Source organism: Nuphar pumila, chromosome 12 (assembly GCF_984573655.1).
Source record: "Nuphar pumila chromosome 12, dmNupPumi1.hap1.1, whole genome shotgun sequence".
NCBI lineage: Eukaryota > Viridiplantae > Streptophyta > Magnoliopsida > Nymphaeales > Nymphaeaceae > Nuphar > Nuphar pumila.
This window is the reverse complement of record NC_143260.1, coordinates 6,278,088-6,296,123: the sequence shown is the minus strand read 5'-3', so window position 1 is coordinate 6,296,123 and position 18,036 is coordinate 6,278,088. Positions and strand designations below refer to the sequence as shown.

The 18,036-nt window shown below is 37.2% G+C and overlaps 1 protein-coding gene and 1 pseudogene across 1 annotated transcript; both read left to right on the top strand.

Moving 5' to 3' along the window:
• The first annotated feature begins 2,300 nt into the window (after positions 1–2,300).
• LOC149819802 (nucleobase-ascorbate transporter 2-like) lies at positions 2,301–7,715 on the top strand. Its single transcript, XM_089983494.1, has 7 exons — positions 2,301–2,495; positions 3,569–3,745; positions 3,859–3,959; positions 6,187–6,262; positions 6,865–6,924; positions 7,209–7,393; positions 7,574–7,715. Exons 1-7 carry the CDS (start codon positions 2,301–2,303, stop codon positions 7,713–7,715), a joined length of 936 nt encoding a protein of 311 aa, XP_089839620.1.
• A 5,209-nt stretch (positions 7,716–12,924) lies between these two features.
• On the top strand, positions 12,925–13,443 carry LOC149819801 (nucleobase-ascorbate transporter 2 pseudogene; annotated as a pseudogene).
• Positions 13,444–18,036: the final 4,593 nt, after the last annotated feature.

The following is an 18,036-nucleotide window of genomic DNA, read 5'->3' as shown; positions in this document are numbered from 1 at the left end:
AAATACATTTAGAAATTATTCCAGAATGTTTTTTTATTTTTAAAAGCTATTGAAATTGTAGTGTACCCATGAATGTCCTGTTTTTATTTTATTTTTATCCCTCCTCCCTATTCTTTTAACAGCAAGAGTGGAAAGATGGCTTTAACAGCATGAGGGGAAGATGGCAGGTTGGTTATTTTATGTGAAAACGGTGACCAAATTACTCCCACATTACGAAGTGCCCTCTTAAAAAAGAGACGTTGGAGATTCTGCTCTTTTACCTTTTCAGGTGCAGCTGAGTCAGCGCAGTTAAACACACGGTGAATGAGCAACTTTTTCACCAAAATGACGAAAATGCCCCATCAAACAAACTGCTTTTTAGTATATTTTTTGCCTTCTAAAACCAAACCAAGAAAACATCCTTTATCTTCCATTCCAAGGACTTTCTATAATGACTCCAAATAGTCTCCCAAGATGATGATCTCTTATTTTTTCTTCTCATAAAAATTAAAGTTACATTGGCTACCTTGTTTTCATACATAAATTTCATGGGACTTGAATGATGTGCATCAATAGGTTGAGCCAAGTCCACCCTTTAGGTTCTGTGACCCTACCAACTTGGTTTGAACCAACTAAGTTGACTGGGTCTATGGACACATCTAGTTCTGCAGAGAGATCACAAAGAGTGAAGCAAAGCAATTGGAAAGCACATGGTATTTTGGTCATTGAAAATACAAGCCCGTTAAAGAACACTCTGCACATATGTTTTTAATTGAAAAATAGGTTCCTGTTTCTTATAGAAACCATTGAACATTGCATTTAGTTTTATTCACTCAATTGCTGGTTTCAATTCACCTACTCCTTTCCCCCAAATAAAAAAATGGGACAGAATTCAATTTTTTGCTTCTAGGAGTGGCAAGCTACCAAACAAATGGCTGTACACCTTCACTCTCCTGAAGAACGTTGCCACTCACTACTATCATTCCCCAACTGTTTCCAAAACAAAACAAAAAAATCCCCACTAGTAGATAAGATAAATATTGCCGTTTAAATCTATTGGACGCAATTCCTTATCAAAACTTTATTTTTCCCAAGGAAAAACTCAAATGACATAAGGCTACTACCCAACTTGCCCAGAAAAGGCATAATCAGTGTTGGCTGCAAGACCATTGTATCTCCTAAGAAATCCACCAATATGCATCGTTGGTGATATTTCACTGTTACAGAGCCAGTTCTTTGTAGATTCAATGAGTTGGATGATCTTTGGATCATAAACACCATTATCTATAATCAAATTATAACCGATGCTTTACTAGTAACTTAAACAAATGAAACTAAGATGTAACTATGATCTTAATATGATCAGGTCAATTAATCCGGTTCACCATTATGTCTAGCTGTCAGGGATTTGTAGGTCATTTTGGGAAAGATGCAGGGTCACAGCACACTATTTCTCTCACTATTAAATAACATGTGTGATAATATTTTAATAGTCCCGGAGCCGCAACGGTCAATTAAAGGGTATTTCTGTCCTTAAAAAAAGAACTGAAACATTGGTAATTCCCCATTCAAAATAAGGAAAGATGAAAATTGATAAATAGGCAAGCTGAAGTTGTGAGTGTGCGTGAAATGCATCTCTCTTTCTTAGTCATCCCATGTGAATCCACCTCCTTTTGCTTCCTTTTTGACCACCTGTGCCATCTTTTACCTATATTCAATAATTCTTTGCTGCTTTTCCTTCTGTTCCCTATTTGATTTGCTTTGTGTTTTGTTTTGGTGTGATTCTGATGCTGGTTTCCTTCTAGTTGATGCAAATTCTGTATATTCCTGCTTCTAGTACCAATCTTCCTGTTTAGCTGCTTCTGTACAAGAGAGTTTTGAGTTGCAGGTGCTATTTTCATGGCTGCTCCAAAACCTGAAGACATAACTCATCCTCCCATGGAGCAACTGCAAGGCCTTGAATATTGTATAGACTCGAATCCAAGTTGGGGTATGCCACTTTTCTTTGGTTTGGCTTTTTATAATCACCCGCACCACCATCATTATGTCGTGAACTCCAAAAGCTTTGAATATGCCACTTTTCTTTGGTTTGGCTTTTTAATCACCAGCACCACCATCATAATGTCCTGAACTCCAAAAGCTTTGAATATTGCACGAAGGGAGACTTTTCTAACTTTTACCACTGCAATCGTCAACCATAATAGTTTGGTTCTTCATACATTCATCACAGGTTGTTGCTGTAAATTTATATTATTCAGATTTTTTTTTTTACAATGTTCACCACCATCATCCTCATACATACATCATAGATTTTAGCTATAATGTTATATCATTCAGAACTATCACCACCACCATCATTATCAAGAATACCAGCATCAAACCAGAAAAAGCTAACATGGGTAATGGTGTTTCTGACAGGGGAGGCTATTGCCTTGGGTTTCCAACACTATATTTTGGCGTTGGGGACAGCAGTTATGATCCCATCGTTTTTGGTGCCTTTGATGGGCGGAACTGATGTAAATCATCTGCCTTAGCTCTTCCATTCTGCAACTCTTTCGGTAGTTTCTATATCTGCAAAATAATAACAGCCATCTTATCTTTATTACAAATGTTTGATTTCCTTAGATGGTTCCATGTACCACAAAACCCAACTTCTAATGGAAATATGAAAGTAGTAACTTCTGTTTCAGTAGGCTATCTTGGGAAACGTGAAAATCAGCTGAGGTTTGAAAATATTAATAAACTTGACACTGGAACTTCTTAGGAAGTGGACAAATACTAGTTTTCCCATTTGTGGTCTTGGTGGTCCTGAATATCTCTTTTCATATTTAGCATGTTATGTATGTATGTGAATGCGGACTTGTTCATATATTTTTTTGAAGCTGCAAGCACTTTTATGTATTCTGGTGTTCCTGTTTTTTCTCTTACATTCCTACCTAGTTTTTTGCCCAACAGAATGCTCTAATTACTCTCTTGGATTGCTTAAGACGCCGCGGATCTTCTTTTTGTTCCCAATGCAATCATACAGCCAAGAAAATGAATTTGTTTGGTTTTTTATTTTAACCTCCCTTTAGTTATTCTGTTGTATATCAGAGGCCCGATAAAATAGCATACTTTTGCCACCAAAACTTAGCATTCACAGAAAATCCGCAAACAGGTTACTATCTCAAGTTTCATGGAGATTTTTGCAAGTATTGTAGGTGCTTTTGTAAATGTGATTATTGCAAGTAGTTTGACAATGCCGGCGAACTTTATGAATTTTTTGGAGAAAACAATAATATTGATTTTGTTTGCCTGAGGGAAGGTAGTAGAGCTTGACAGAAACAACAGACAGCTGCAGGATTTTTAGCAAATGTCCTCGTTTTCGCAAAAATTACATTGTCAATATTACATGAATTGGTTCCATGAGTTTCTCTGTCGTGAAATTGATCACATATCTTTAGAACTTCAGGAGCTGCAATTTGATTGAAATTTGTATGATCCATACACTTAAATTCTGCATGAACAGGTTTTTATTGCAAATTTCTTCAACAACTTAGCATGTTTCACCATGGTTCTGATATTGGTCTGTGTTACATGAAAAATTTAGGATGACAAAGTGAGGGTGGTTCAGACATTGCTATTTGTGACTGGCATCAACACACTACTTCAGACATTGTTTGGCACTCGTTTGCCCACTGTGGTTGGGGGCTCCCATGCTTTCATTGTCCCAATTATCTCCATAATTCATGACCCTTCCTTGATGCGAATATCCGACGGACATGAGGTTGGTGGTCTCCTTCTCACATCATTGCCACTATTCAAAGATGGAAATGCTTTGTTGAGCCCATAATTCCATAAAATCTACATTTATGATGTGTTTGGTTTCTCTTTTTGTAGAGATTTCTGCAAACCATGAGAGCAACTCAAGGAGCTCTTATTGTTTCATCAAGCTTACAGATAATTCTGGGCTACAGCCAACTGTGGGGAATTTGTTCCAGGTGAGCATAACCGAGTTTAGTTTGGTAATTTTTATTGGATGGTTTGATGGGATATTGAAGGAGTGGTTAGCCTATCCCCAGTGAAGATGACAATCCTTACCCCAAGCCTTCTTTGTTTTAGCCATATCCCACTTGTACAGAACTGGAATTTTTGGGATTTTGCACTGTGCTCATAGTTCAATATCTCGAATTATCACAGTAAAGAACAAAAACCGTCTTTTTTATGTTATATGGAAGAAAGTATCCATCTTTTATGACGGAGGCTAAAACGTCGGCCTTCTAATTTATTTATTTTTTGGGTGTGTCTGATTGTTGAGATCCAAGGATTAATAGAGACAAATCACAAAAACATACCCCCCACCACCACACGTGTACACACACACACACACTTTTGATCTGGTGAGATATGTTCAACTGAAAATATGAATCTCAGATTTGGGTTTTTGGAGGATTTGAGATTCAGGTTGGTTTTGAATGCTTACCCAAGCCTTCTTTGTTTTAGCCATATCCCACTTATGCGGAAAAATGGAAATTTTTGGGATTTTGCACTTTGCTCATAGTGCAATATCTCGAGTTATCCCAGTAAAGAACAAAAACTGTCTTTTTTATGTTATATGGAAAAAAGTAGCCATCTTTTATGAGCAGGTGCAATCACATTGCATACTTTAGTGTACTGCTGCATCTTATCCCCTTCCATCTTCTGTTGGGCCCACAGCTGACAGGCCATTTCCCAGAGATGAAGGGCAGCCAGGTGCAGCTCAAAATGTGCAATGTGATTGTGCCTAATTGGGACGAGGGGTTGGGTTAGGGCAGAGATACGTGTACCTTTGGGGTGCGTTGGACACGATGGCAGATCAGGGTGCAATCACATTACATACTTTAGTGTGCTACTGCATCTGATCTGCCTTTCATCTTCAGTTGGGCCCCACAGCTGACAGGCCGTATCCCAGAGATGAAAGGCAGTCAGGTGCAGCTCAAAATGTGCAATGTGATTGGGCCTGATCTGCCCTCAAAATGTCCTAGATGCTGCACCAGCCAACCTGTTGGCAGGAGGACTCTCATGTCATGCCAATCAGGTGCAGTCACATTGTTTTGATGCATCTGATCTGCCTTTCATCTTCTGCTGAACCACAGCTGACAGGCAGTAGTATCCCAGAGATGGAGGGCAGTCAGCTGCAGTTCAAAATGTTAAAATGTGATTGCGCCTGATCTGCCCTCAAAATATCCTAGATACTGCACCACACCAGCACCAGCCAAGACCTGTTGGCAGGAGGACTCCCATGTCATGCCAATCAGGTGCAATCACATTGTATACTTTTATAGTGTGTTGATGCATCTGATCCGCCTTCCATCTTCTGTTGGGCCCCACAGCTGACAGGCCGAATCCCCGAGATGAAAGGCAGTCAGGTGCAGCTCAAAATGTGATCGTGCCTGATCCGCCCTCAAAATGTCATGCTGTTGGCAGGACTCCCATGTCATGCGTTTGAGGTCCTGAGAGTTACACCTAGCATTGGACCTTTGTGGCAAGAGACATTAAGAAGAAGTTGGCCTTGCCGGATAAGTGGGTGTTAGCATTCAAACACAATCTGGATGTTTACCTTCATTTTTGGCAATTAGGCTCTATGCCAAATTTGTCATTTAGACATTTCATTTAAAGCTTGGAGAAGAATTATAATTCAACAGATTGTTTTTTATCTGATTTCCGACTCCATTTAGTCAGTCGTATTTGGTAAGCAAAATTATAATTGGATTCGGACATGGTTTTCGAACTTTGCTTCCAAGTGCCAAATGCATCCGATAAATCTGGGTTTAATAGATATTTGTCTCAGCCGATATATATGGTTAGAAATTGCCTGAAAGTTCAAAACTGCAATTTCTCACGAGATTTTTAAACCATGACAAATATCGTGATATTTATACTTTTAAAAGATATTTATCGTGAAACCCCTGAGTTTTTTATTTTTAAATGTGTTTTATTTATATTTTCTTATAAAAATTTAAAATTTTATATTTTTTTAATTTAGTTTTTATTCCAGAGATTTTACCCCAAAATGGAGAGATTTATGAAAAAAATTCAAAAACCTCCAAGAGTTTTTTTTTTTGCCTGCCGTTTTAACTTTTGTCACTATATGATATTTGCATGTAAAAAAATCAGATTAATATGTCTAATAACCCTTTCCATAAGCAGTAATCTGAGTGTTTTCCATCATTTATTTTTGTGAAACAGGTTCTTTAGCCCGCTTGGCATGGTTCCAGTGATCGCTCTTACTGGCTTTGGCCTCTTTAATAGAGGCTTCCCTCTGGTACGTTTCATGCCATAGGATTGCTTGTTTCAAATACAGGATGCAGAAAAAATCCATTTAATGGATCTTTGAGTTGTGTATAAATTAGGGGGATGCCAATGAATCCGATGTTGTCCGATATCCGACTGAATTTGATTCCGCTTAGTTGCATTTGGTAAGCCAAAACCATATCGGTTCTGATATTGTTTTGAATTGTGATTTAATCCGACCAATATTTAGTATTTGATGGATATCTGAATCCAAAAATCCATTTAATGGATCTTTGAGTGTGTATAAAGTGTAGGGATGCCAATGAATAGGATTTTGTCCGATGATTCCGCTTAGTTGCATTTGGTAAGCCAAAACCATATCCGATTACAATCGAATTCTGATATGGTTTTGAATTGTGATTGAATCCGACCAATATTAGTATTTGATGGATATCTGATTCCAAATTGGTTTAGCCAACATCCAATTAGTCCATTGGCCACATCTGATCCGAATCATAGCCGTTTACAATAAAGTGACAAAAAGTATCCCTTTAATTTTAAAGTCAATGTTAAGGGTATTTATGTCATTCTATGGCTAAGCTATGCTTATTGTCCCATTCACTTGTTTTTCAGGTGGGAAATTGTGTGGAAATCGGCGTTCCCATGCTCATTGCATACATAGCCTTTTCTCAGGTAAATAATTTTATTTTTTCCCCTTTTTTCACGTCAATATTATCATTATAAATATTAAAATTTATGTTCAGTAAATCACAAGTTTTACCCCTAAAGAAACCTCCATTCATGCAAGCGATGTGATCATCATCCTTCAAAATGACAATTCTACCACAGCAATTAAGCTTTCTAAACGCAACGCCCATGAAAGATGTCTGTCAAATGGCAATCATACCCCTACAATTAAGTCATCTATAAACGATCATGAAGTGCTTGTAATTCCCATTTCTTCCTTGAATCTACAGTACCTGAAGCACATCCAGGCAAGGAGGTTTCCGGTTTTCGAACGGTTCGCGCTTCTGATATCGGTGACAATCATTTGGGTCTACGCGCACGTGCTGACAGCGGGCGGTGCCTACAGTCACCGGCCGGACAGGACTCAAGTGAATTGCAGGACGGACCGAGCCAACCTTGTTTCCTCTGCACCCTGGTGAATATAATATCTCATAAGTGGATATTTCTGTCATTTAAACTTCACAACTTAGGGATGCAATTGTCATTTTGTAAATTGAGATGGACAAGAGCCCTTTCTACAAGGATAATTTTGTCATTTGGTTTCACTTTTTTTGTTCCTAATTTGCCCTCGTCTTCTTCTTTTTTGTCTTTTCAGGATAAAGATCCCATATCCGCTTCAGTGGGGCCCACCGACCTTTGATGCTGGACATTGCTTTGGGATGATGGCTGCCGTATTGGCATCCCTTGTGGAGGTAACTCCTAAATCGGTCCAGATTGGATCTAGATTTGGGTCTTAAGAGGCTCCTACTAACTCCACCCTTAGAGATGAATGTGTTAGAAAAACAACAAGCAAGAAACAATCCAAGGAAACAATAAACAAGAATGATCAAACCAAACATAACAAAGACACAGAGATTTACGTGAAAAAACCTCCTTTCGAATCCGAGATAATAAAAAACCACAGCTGCCCAGAGAAAAACTTTATTGCTCTTTCAACTGCCACAAGAGAGAAAGAAAAAAAGAATTTATAAGGCAAGGGCGACAACCTTAAACCTACAAGTCGGGTTTGATCCATAAGAAACCGGGTCTCAAAAACATATAAGCCCCCCAAAAAATTCTTCCGCGCTGCCCCCCACGACCCCCCGCCAGGGGCAGCCCCCCCTGACCACCGTATCCGAATTCTAAAGAGTTGAGTGGGTCCAATTTTCATATCTTGATCTTTAGCTGTCAACAGGTCCAATATTTCGATCCATCAGGGGTCACCCATATAAGATCTATTCGGGTTCCAGTTGCATAAAATACTTGGGGGGTCGACCGGGTTGCAAACACAAATCATAACTCAACAGGTTGGGGTAGATCCGAATATTTTTGGGGTCAGCATCATTTTGTATACCCATACATAGAAACTCAGAATCTGGTTATGTTGGTTAACTGATATAAATCCAACCTTTTGACAACCGTATGTGAATCCAACTCAGATTTCACAGTGTATTCTCGGACCTGGTTATGATCCAAGCTCCTGTGGTATAAAATCTATTGATTTTATGTGGAAAGGGTTTAATGGTCAGTACATACAATTCTGACCCTGGATGCAATACCTGATTCTGACTTGGATCTGACTAGACCCGACTATTTGTTCAGAAATTGACCCAGATTCAGAGTGCACCCAGATCCGGCAATATGATTTGGATATCTGGTTCAGACCTGGGTAGGAACTCTGACCAATTTGCATCCCTATTTAGTTAGCTGGTTTAGTATGTGTGTTGCCTTCCAAATCCAATCTATTTTGTAATCGAATCTAAGTAATAATGTTGGATCGAATTCCTGACAGTGTTGACGTGCCATGCTCATTGAGCTCACTGATGTCATTTAAATTTCAAAATTTCAATGCAGTAAACAATCTGGAACCTTTTGTGACTTCAAATTTCTTACCATTGTAGGAACACTGAAAATCCATATTGTATTTTCACTAAAGCAAAAACCAGTAGTTCCATGGATTTTTAGATATTTGCTGCTGATAGCTTGAAATCCAAAAATTCAGGAACTCTAGGATTTGGTGTCACCAAAACATGCACTTAGATACATACCTGAGTTCCACATATAAGATCGAGAACAATGCCCGAGTTCTTGTTTGGTCTGTAATGTTATGTTACTATTGATTTGCAGTCAACTGGAGCTTACAAAGCAGCATCTAGGTTTGCAAGTGCCACACCACCTCCTGCATATGTCCTGAGTCGCGGCATAGGCTGGCAGGTAATCCAATGATTTACTTATGCTTACTGTATGAAAATAACCAGCATGATGATGTTCATACTAAACCATGCTCACAAATATAGTGATATTTCCAAAAGCAGATAAAATCTTTTACCATGTGCTTACTAACCAACATTGTTGTTCATACTAAACCATAGTCACAAATATAGTGATATTTTCAAAAGCAGATAAAATCCTCCTGCACATGTCCTGAGTCGCGGCATAGGATGGTACCAAACATGCATGTGCTTACTAAACCATACTCGCAAATATAGTGATATTTCCAAAAGCAGATAAAATCTTTTACATGTGTTTACTAAACCAACATTGTTGTTCATAGTAAACCATAGTCACAAATATAGCGATATTTTCACAAGCAGATAAAATCCCAAAAATCATGATTCTTTCAAAATAATACCTATTCCGAGAATATCATCAAATTATTATGCTAATAACAAGCTTTTTTAATATTTTCTATTTGTTTAACACACCATACATGCTAGATTTCCCTTGGAAAAAACAGGCTTCTTAATCTTGAGATTTGTGACAGGGTACCAAACAGGCATAGATCAGCAGGTAATAAAATTATTTACACAGATGGTATATATGAAGATAACCAACACTGCTGCTCATACTAAACGTATGCTAAGCAGGTAAGACTAGCAGGCAATAAAATGATTTGCTAAACATGCAACTTAACAAGCCAAACAGGCATAGTCTGGAAGGTAATAAAATGATTTACATATAGTAACCAACACTGCTCTTCATACTAAACATGCATGTGAAACAGGCAAATCTGATTTGCATGTCTTTACTATATGAAAATAACTGACACGTTCATACATAATGTGGCTTTTGTAGTTAACAAAACTGGAATGAACTCATATTTTGCTGCAATATTCTGTGGTTAATGATGCATGCACATGCCATTAGCTTGATCTGAACATTTTTAAAATTGTGGAAAACAGGGAATTGGAATTCTGCTTGATGGCCTCTTTGGAGCAGGAACTGGTTCCACTGTCTCTGTGTAAGAATTTCTTTCTGCTTTTCCACATTTTCTTTTTCATCGATGAGTACTTTTTAAAGACTAACCCACCTTGATAAAATTTTCATGGACACTTTCTTCTTCTCCACTGCCTCATTTGTTTCCTTCTTTTTGCAGTGAAAATGTGGGTCTCCTTGGAATGACACGAGTTGGCAGTCGTCGAATTATCCAAATTTCAGCTGGTTTTATGATATTTTTCTCAATTTTAGGTAAGAAGATGATTTTCTATAACACCAGTTTAAGCTTTTCCAAATATATGTAATAAGTTAAATAACTGAAATATATAGAAAACAGAAAAATATGGTATGATGAAAAAACAAAATGGGAACACTTGCAATTTAATGTTTTAAGCACTAACTTGACTTTATCCTCCTATTTTGAACAGGAAAATTTGGTGCAGTTTTTGCCTCCATACCATTTACAATCTTTGCTGCTGTCTACTGTGTTTTATTTGGACTTGTTGGTACGTTAATCTTTCAAACATGTCTTGCTGCACTTGTGGACGTATTGTATCATTGACACAAGATATTGTCACGAATGCATGACCCATATGCACAGATATGTGCATAATGTATTGGCAAAAAATTGTCATGTAGACATTCCTGATATGCACAGATGTTTATATCTGCTGTCTACTGTGTTTTATTTGGACTTGATACGTTAATCTTTCAGGCATGTCTTACTGCACTTTTGGATGCATTGTATCATTGACACAAACATGCAAGATATTGTCGTGAATGCATCCATATGCACAGATATGTTTGTATCTGCTGTCTACAGTGTTTTATTTGGACTTGTTGGTAGGTTAATCTTTCAAGCATGTCTTATTGCACTTTTGGATGCATTGTATCATTGACACAAACATGCAAGATATTGTCGTGAATGCATCCATATGCACAGATATGTTAAATTGTCATGTAGACATTCCTGATATGCACAGATATGTTTGTATCTGCTGTCTACAGTGTTTTATTTGGACTTGTTGGTACGTTAATCTTTCAAGCATGTCTTACTGCACTTTTGGATGCATCGTATCATTGATACAAACATGCAAGATATTGTCGCTAATGAATGAACCATATGCAATATGCACAGAAATGTGCATAATGTATTGGCAAAAACGTTGTCATGTAGACATTCCTGATATGCATCGTATCATTGACACAAACATGCAAGATATTGTCGCTAATGCATGACCCATATGAAATATGCACAGATATGTGCATAATGTATTGGCAAAAAGTTGTCATGTAGACATTCCTGATATGCACAGATATGTTAATATCTGCTGTCTACTGTGTTTTATTTGGACTTGTTGGTACGTTAATCTTTGAAGCATGTCTTACTGCACTTGTGGACGCATCGTTATCATTGGCACAAACATGCAAGATATTGGTACGTTAATCTTTCAAGCATGTCTTACTGCACTTGTGGATGCATCGTATCATTGACACAAACATGCAAGATATTGGTACGTTAATCTTTCAAGCATGTCTTACTGCACTTGTGGATGCATCATATCATTGACACAAACATGCAAGATGTTGTCGTGAATGCATCCATATGTACAGATATGTTAAATTGTCATGTAGACATTCCTGATATGCACAGATATGTTTATATCTGCTGTCTACTGTGTTTTATTTTGGACTTGTTGGTATGCTAATCTTTCAAGCATGTCTTACTGCACTTTTGGATGCATCGTATCATTGACACAAACATGCAAGATATTGTCGCTAATGCATGACCCATATGCAATATGCACAGATATGTGCATAATGTATTGGCAAAAAGTTGTCATGTAGATTCCTGATATGCACAGATATATTTATATCTGCTGTCTGTGTTTTGTTTGGACTTGTTGGTACGTTAATCTTTCAAGCATATCTTACTGCACTTGTGGACGCATCATATCATTGACACAAACATGCAAGATATTGTCACGACATCCATATGCACAGATATGTGCATGTATTGGTAAAAAAAATTCATGTAGACATTCCTGATATGCACAGATATGTTTATATCTGCTGATCAAGACTTATTCTGTATTGCCAATAAGGGGGAAAAAAGAAACCTTCTGAGAAGATATGTTTGACTCATCCTATATGTACACATGAGTGCTTTTAGCCATTGTTTCTACAGGAGAAGAATAAGGTGTTCAAGTGGCAACCCAAGCAGACTGAGAAGTCTCAATTTTGAACTCCTCATTATAGATGCTTTCATGTAAATATATTGTAGATGTAACTAGATATAGGCTGATATTTATATTAGCAATAAAGAAAATGGAAAAGGAATTTTCTGGAAGAAGCATGGTTTGACTAGATATGTAACTAGATATAGGCTGATATTTATACGTGTTTTAGGCACTCGTCCTTCTGTGGTTTTGTTCAAACCGCAGGCTGAGGTCTTTCTCTCTCAAAAAAAAAAAAAAACAACTGTAGGCTGAGAATATTTCCATTTTGTGAACTATGGTAAATGCCTCCATGCACATTATATTGCAGGCATAACTAGATATGTACTTAACCAGTAGGATATAGACACACCATTTGTATCTTCATGCATACCGTGGCATAACTACTATGTACCGACTGGCCAATACTAAACATATGGAGCATTTACCAACTTTTCTTGTTCTTTTCATTTTTCAAGTTCATTTGTATTTCCTGCATTCATCCTTCTGTGGTTTTGTTGATCATTCAGCATCAATGGGCCTGTCATTTCTGCAATTCACAAATATGAATTCAATGAGGAATCTCTTCATTACTGGTGTTTCTTTATTCCTCGGGCTCTCTGTTCCTCAGTATTTTTTCGAGTACACAACTACAGCCCAGCATGGTCCTGCTCACACCAAGGCTGTATGGGTAAGTATGAAAGTTTCACCTAAAATAGAACCATTGAAATGATTACATGACTTTCATCTGCACATATGCACCACCTACAATGTGCCACCAATTTCTCAACATGACCACAGTGTGACACCAGTTATTTCTTTGTTTGGTTTATTGGTGCAGTTCAATGACTTAATCAACACAACATTTTCATCACCACCAACGGTTGCAATGATCGTTGCTGTATTTCTTGATAACACACTAGAGTACAAAGATACAGCCAAAGATAGAGGGATGCCTTGGTGGGTCAAGTTCCGAACATTCAAAGGAGACAGCAGAAATGAGGAATTTTACACATTGCCCTTCAACCTCAATCGGTTTTTCCCTCCATCATAGATTTTCTCTTTTCGTCAAAGAAGAACAAGGAGAGGAGACAAGAACATCATTCAATGACGTCAGTTATGTATCTTGTAACGTGAGGATGGGTTCTTGTATTGTATATTTGAGTGTTTCAAGTTGTTTTCTAATTCTTGGTAGATTGATATTAGCTTCTAGTACGTTTTGATTTTTATCCCATTTTTCATTCAATTTTGTAAGTATTCAAACACTGTTTAAGTGTGTAGCTTTTACCTCCATGATGCCATGTCAAAAATGGGTGCCCATTGCTATCAATTTCACCATGCTAAGAAACATGTCCAATTTTGAGGACAGTATTTAGAGTTTCCTTGCATGGAGCAGAGGTAGCTGCTGATCACAGAGAGAGAGAGAGAGAGAGAGATGGCTTTAAAGGGAAACTCAGACCATCATGACAACAGAAAATGTTGTGTAAGGTGCATGTTTTTTTATGGCACCATTGACCAGCTCTTTATATGTAAGTATCCACTTAAAGAGTGAGCGACACCAGGCAGGACACAACATTTTACCCTCCGTAAATACAAGTTTGTATTCAATTTATAATTTATAATTTATAATTATATTTTCAGTTTATAACTTTATATTTTTAGTATATAATATATATTTTAGATATAGCATATATATTTATATTCAGTTTATTTTGAATTTATTTTTTATTTATGTGATATTTTATATATATACATATATATAGCCAATATATATATAGCCATGTCCTTTGTACCCATATTTTTTGAAATTGCAGTGACATAGGATAGTTCTGTTCTTGATTCTTTCTGAAAACACACACACACACACACACACATATATATATATATATATATATATAGCCAAATTCTCATACCCATATTTTTTGGAATTGTTGTATCATACCCGCACCCGTACCCAGGTGACATAGGATAGTTCTGTTATTGATTCTTTCTGAAAACACATAGTTTATAGTGTACATAGAAGTGCATGATTAAATTCTTATGAATTTTACCGATTCTCACAATGCCTAAATTCTCAGTTATATTTCCCGTTGCGGGTAAATTTATACCCTGAGATGATACAGGTAACTTAAAAGATTGGTTAGATATAGAAATGGTCAATCACTTGGTTAAACATACCGATCAGCCAGCCTTAGCATAGATAAGGGGTGGCAAGGAAAGAATTTTCACATGTTTTTTTTTTCTGAAGGCAAGGAAAAAAAGTTAATAAATAGTAAAATCTTTCAACAAATAAAATGCTTAACCTCAAAAGACCATTCTGATTTCTGTCTATTGTTTGTAGGCTTTGGGATACATTTTCAGTGCTAAATGTCAGGCTCACTATACAAAATTCGATGATTTGACATAAAGTTTAACGTGAAAGTGGCTATTTTACACAAGTACATTTGTTCCCAAACAGCACTTTGTTGGTTTATCATTAAATAAATCTCTAAGAAGAGTTTTGACAACGTGCACCTGTAAAAACATGCTGGACTACATCAATATGTATCAATATAGTACAAAATAACTACACAAAATTCGATAATTTGACATAAAGTTTAACGTGAAACAATTTGCCCCTTGCTTTACATCTTATAAGAACAAATTTAAGAAGATAGGCAGCGGCACAGAAAAGAAATCAGCCTACATTGTTGGTCCAAGAGAATTCGGCCAGTAGAGATGTGTTTTCTTTCTTCACATATGTTACGCTGCACAATATTATTCAAAAGACATCCTTGATTTGATGAAAATAGCAAACAACAACAACAACTACCTTCATCCCAAAACAATTGGGGTCAACGATACGAACCAAAAAAGAAATTCATTTTGGGTCTTCCACATGAATCCTTTTCCTCTAATCATTTCTATCCAATGTCATGTCCTCGGTGAGGTTCAAAGCATTCATATCCTTTCCTATCATCTCCATCCAAGTCTTCCTAGGCCTACCCCGACCTCTTTTAACTAATATATTTTCCCATTTCTCAAACCTTCTAACCGGAGCATCATTAGGCCTTCGCCGAATATGTCCAAACCACCGTAAACGATTCTCTAGCATCTTATTTTCAATGGGTGCAACACCTACCTTCTTACGTATCTCCTCGTTCCGAATCTTATCTTTTATTGTATTACCACACATCCATCTAAGCATCCGCATCTCAGCTACACTCATTTTTTGAATATGATGTCTCTTGGCAGCCCAACATTCCGTACCATATAGTAAAGTGGGTCTAATAGTCGTCCTATAAAACTTTCCCTTCAACCACAATGGCATTCTACGATCGCACAACACTCTAGTTGCACTTTTCCATTTCATCCACCCAACCTTTATCCTATGATTTACATCTCCATCAATTTCTCCATACTTTTGAATGATGGATCCCAAATATTTGAAATAATCATTCATCGGTATTTCTTGCTCACCAAGCTTCACTACACTCCCATCACTACTTTGTTGCTTACTAAACCGACATTCCATATATTCAGTCTTACTCTTACTCAACTTAAAACCTCTAGCTTCTAATGTTTGTCTCCATAATTCTAACTTAGCATTAACCCCAGCTCTAGACTCATCAATCAAAACAATATCATCAACAAACAACATACACCACGGTACATTTTCTTGAATTGATCTCGTAAGCTCATCCATCACTATCGCAAATAGGAAAGGGCTTAAAGCAGATCCTTGATGTAACCCAACCGTTATCGGAAAATTGATTGTCACCCCTCCACAAGTGCGGACATTGGTTACTACTCCTTCATACATATCTTTAATTATACTAATGTACTTGAGAGAAACACCTTTCTTCATCATTGTCCACCAGAGAACGTCCCTAGGTACTCTATCGTATGCCTTCTCTAAATCAATAAAAACCATATGCAAATCTTTGTTCCTCTCTCTATATCTTTCAATAAGTTGTCTAAGAAGATGTATAGCTTCCATAGTTGATCTTTCAGGCATAAAACCAATTTGATTATCCTATATCATGACAACCTTCCTCAACCTAGACTCAATCACCCTCTCCCAAAGTTTCATAGTATGACTCATGAGTTTTATACCACGATAGTTTGTGCAATCTTGTATATCACCCTTATTCTTATATAAAGGCACCAAAGTACTCTTCCTCCACTCATTAGGCATCTTATTTGTTCGCCAAATCAAGTTAAAAAGATTTGTCAACCATTCTAAACCTTTCTCTCCCAAGCATTTCCAAGCCTCGATAGGTATACCATCTGGGCCAACTGCCCTTCTTGATTTCATTTTCTTCAAAGCCTCTGCAATTTCTTTCTTTTGAATCTTGCGCATGAAGTCACGATTCATCTCATGAAAAGGAATTGAAAAGTCTCCAAGATCCTGAGCATGACTTTCATTAAATAGCGTATCAAAATAATCTTTCCATCTCTCCTTAATCTCCTCATCTTTGACTAAAACCCTTTGCGTTTCATCTTTGATACATCTAACCATTCCCAAATCCCTCGATTTCCTATCTCTTATCTTTGCAAGCCTATAAATATCCTTCTCACCCTCTTTGGTATCCAACTTGTCATAAACCTCCTTATATACCTTATCCCTCGCGTTCTGAACTACTTTTTTAGCTTCCTTCTTTGCTATCATATACTTCTCCAAATTCTCATTATCACGATTTTTACTTAGATTTCTATAACACTCTCTTTTAACCTTAATAGCTAATTTGACATCCTCGTTCCACCACGATGTATCCTTACCTAGCGGTGCACTGCCTTTAGACTCACCCAATACCTCCTTAGCCTCCTTTCTCATGCCACCCGCTATCTTATTCCACATTGATTCTGAATCCTCCTCGAGACACCAATCAGCTTCCTTAACTACCTGCTCTACAAACATTCCTTGTTTAGCTCCTTTCAGTGCCCACCACTTAATTCTAGGATCTATCCCTTTTGCGGCATTGTCTAATTCTAAGATCTAAAATTAAGACTCTATGTTGTGTAGCTACACTTTCTCCCGGTATAACCTTACAATCGATGCAACAACCCCTATCTCTCTTTCTAAGTAGGAAAAAATCTATCTGACTCATATTAACCCCACTTTTAAATGTTACTAGGAGAGACTCCCTCTTCCTAAACCAAGTGTTTGCTAAGATCATATCATAGGACAAACACAAATCTAAAATCCTTTCTTCACTTTCATTTCTTTCTCCTATACCATAGCCTCCATGGATACTCTCAAATCCATCCCTACTAACGCCTGCATGTCCATTAAGGTCACCGCCGATGAAAAACTTTTCTCCATAAGATATCCCTTATACTACTCCATCTAAATCTTCCCAAAATTGATGCTTAATGGAATCATCTAAACCTACTTGAGGTGCATAAACACTAATTATATTAATAATATCTGTACCTAATACTAATTTAATAAGTAAAATTCTATCACCCTTCCTACGGACCTCAACTACATTATCTATAAACTGACGACTCATAACAATCCCTACTCCATTCCTATTCTTATTTATTCCTGTATACCAAATCTTATATCCCCATGGTTCTATCACTTTTGCTTTCTCACCTACCCATTTGGTCTCTTGTAGACATAAAATATCAATCTTTATACTACACATAACATCTACTAACT

Excerpts from the sequence above, each read along its gene's own strand:
- LOC149819802 (XM_089983494.1), top strand. The coding sequence starts at position 2,301 with ATGTTATATCATTCAGAACTATCACCACCACCATCATTATCAAGAATA. Across the intron at positions 3,960-6,186 it reads CTGTGGGGAATTTGTTCCAG|GTTCTTTAGCCCGCTTGGCA; the intron begins GTGAGCATAACC and ends TTTGTGAAACAG. Across the intron at positions 6,263-6,864 it reads TTAATAGAGGCTTCCCTCTG|GTGGGAAATTGTGTGGAAAT; the intron begins GTACGTTTCATG and ends CTTGTTTTTCAG.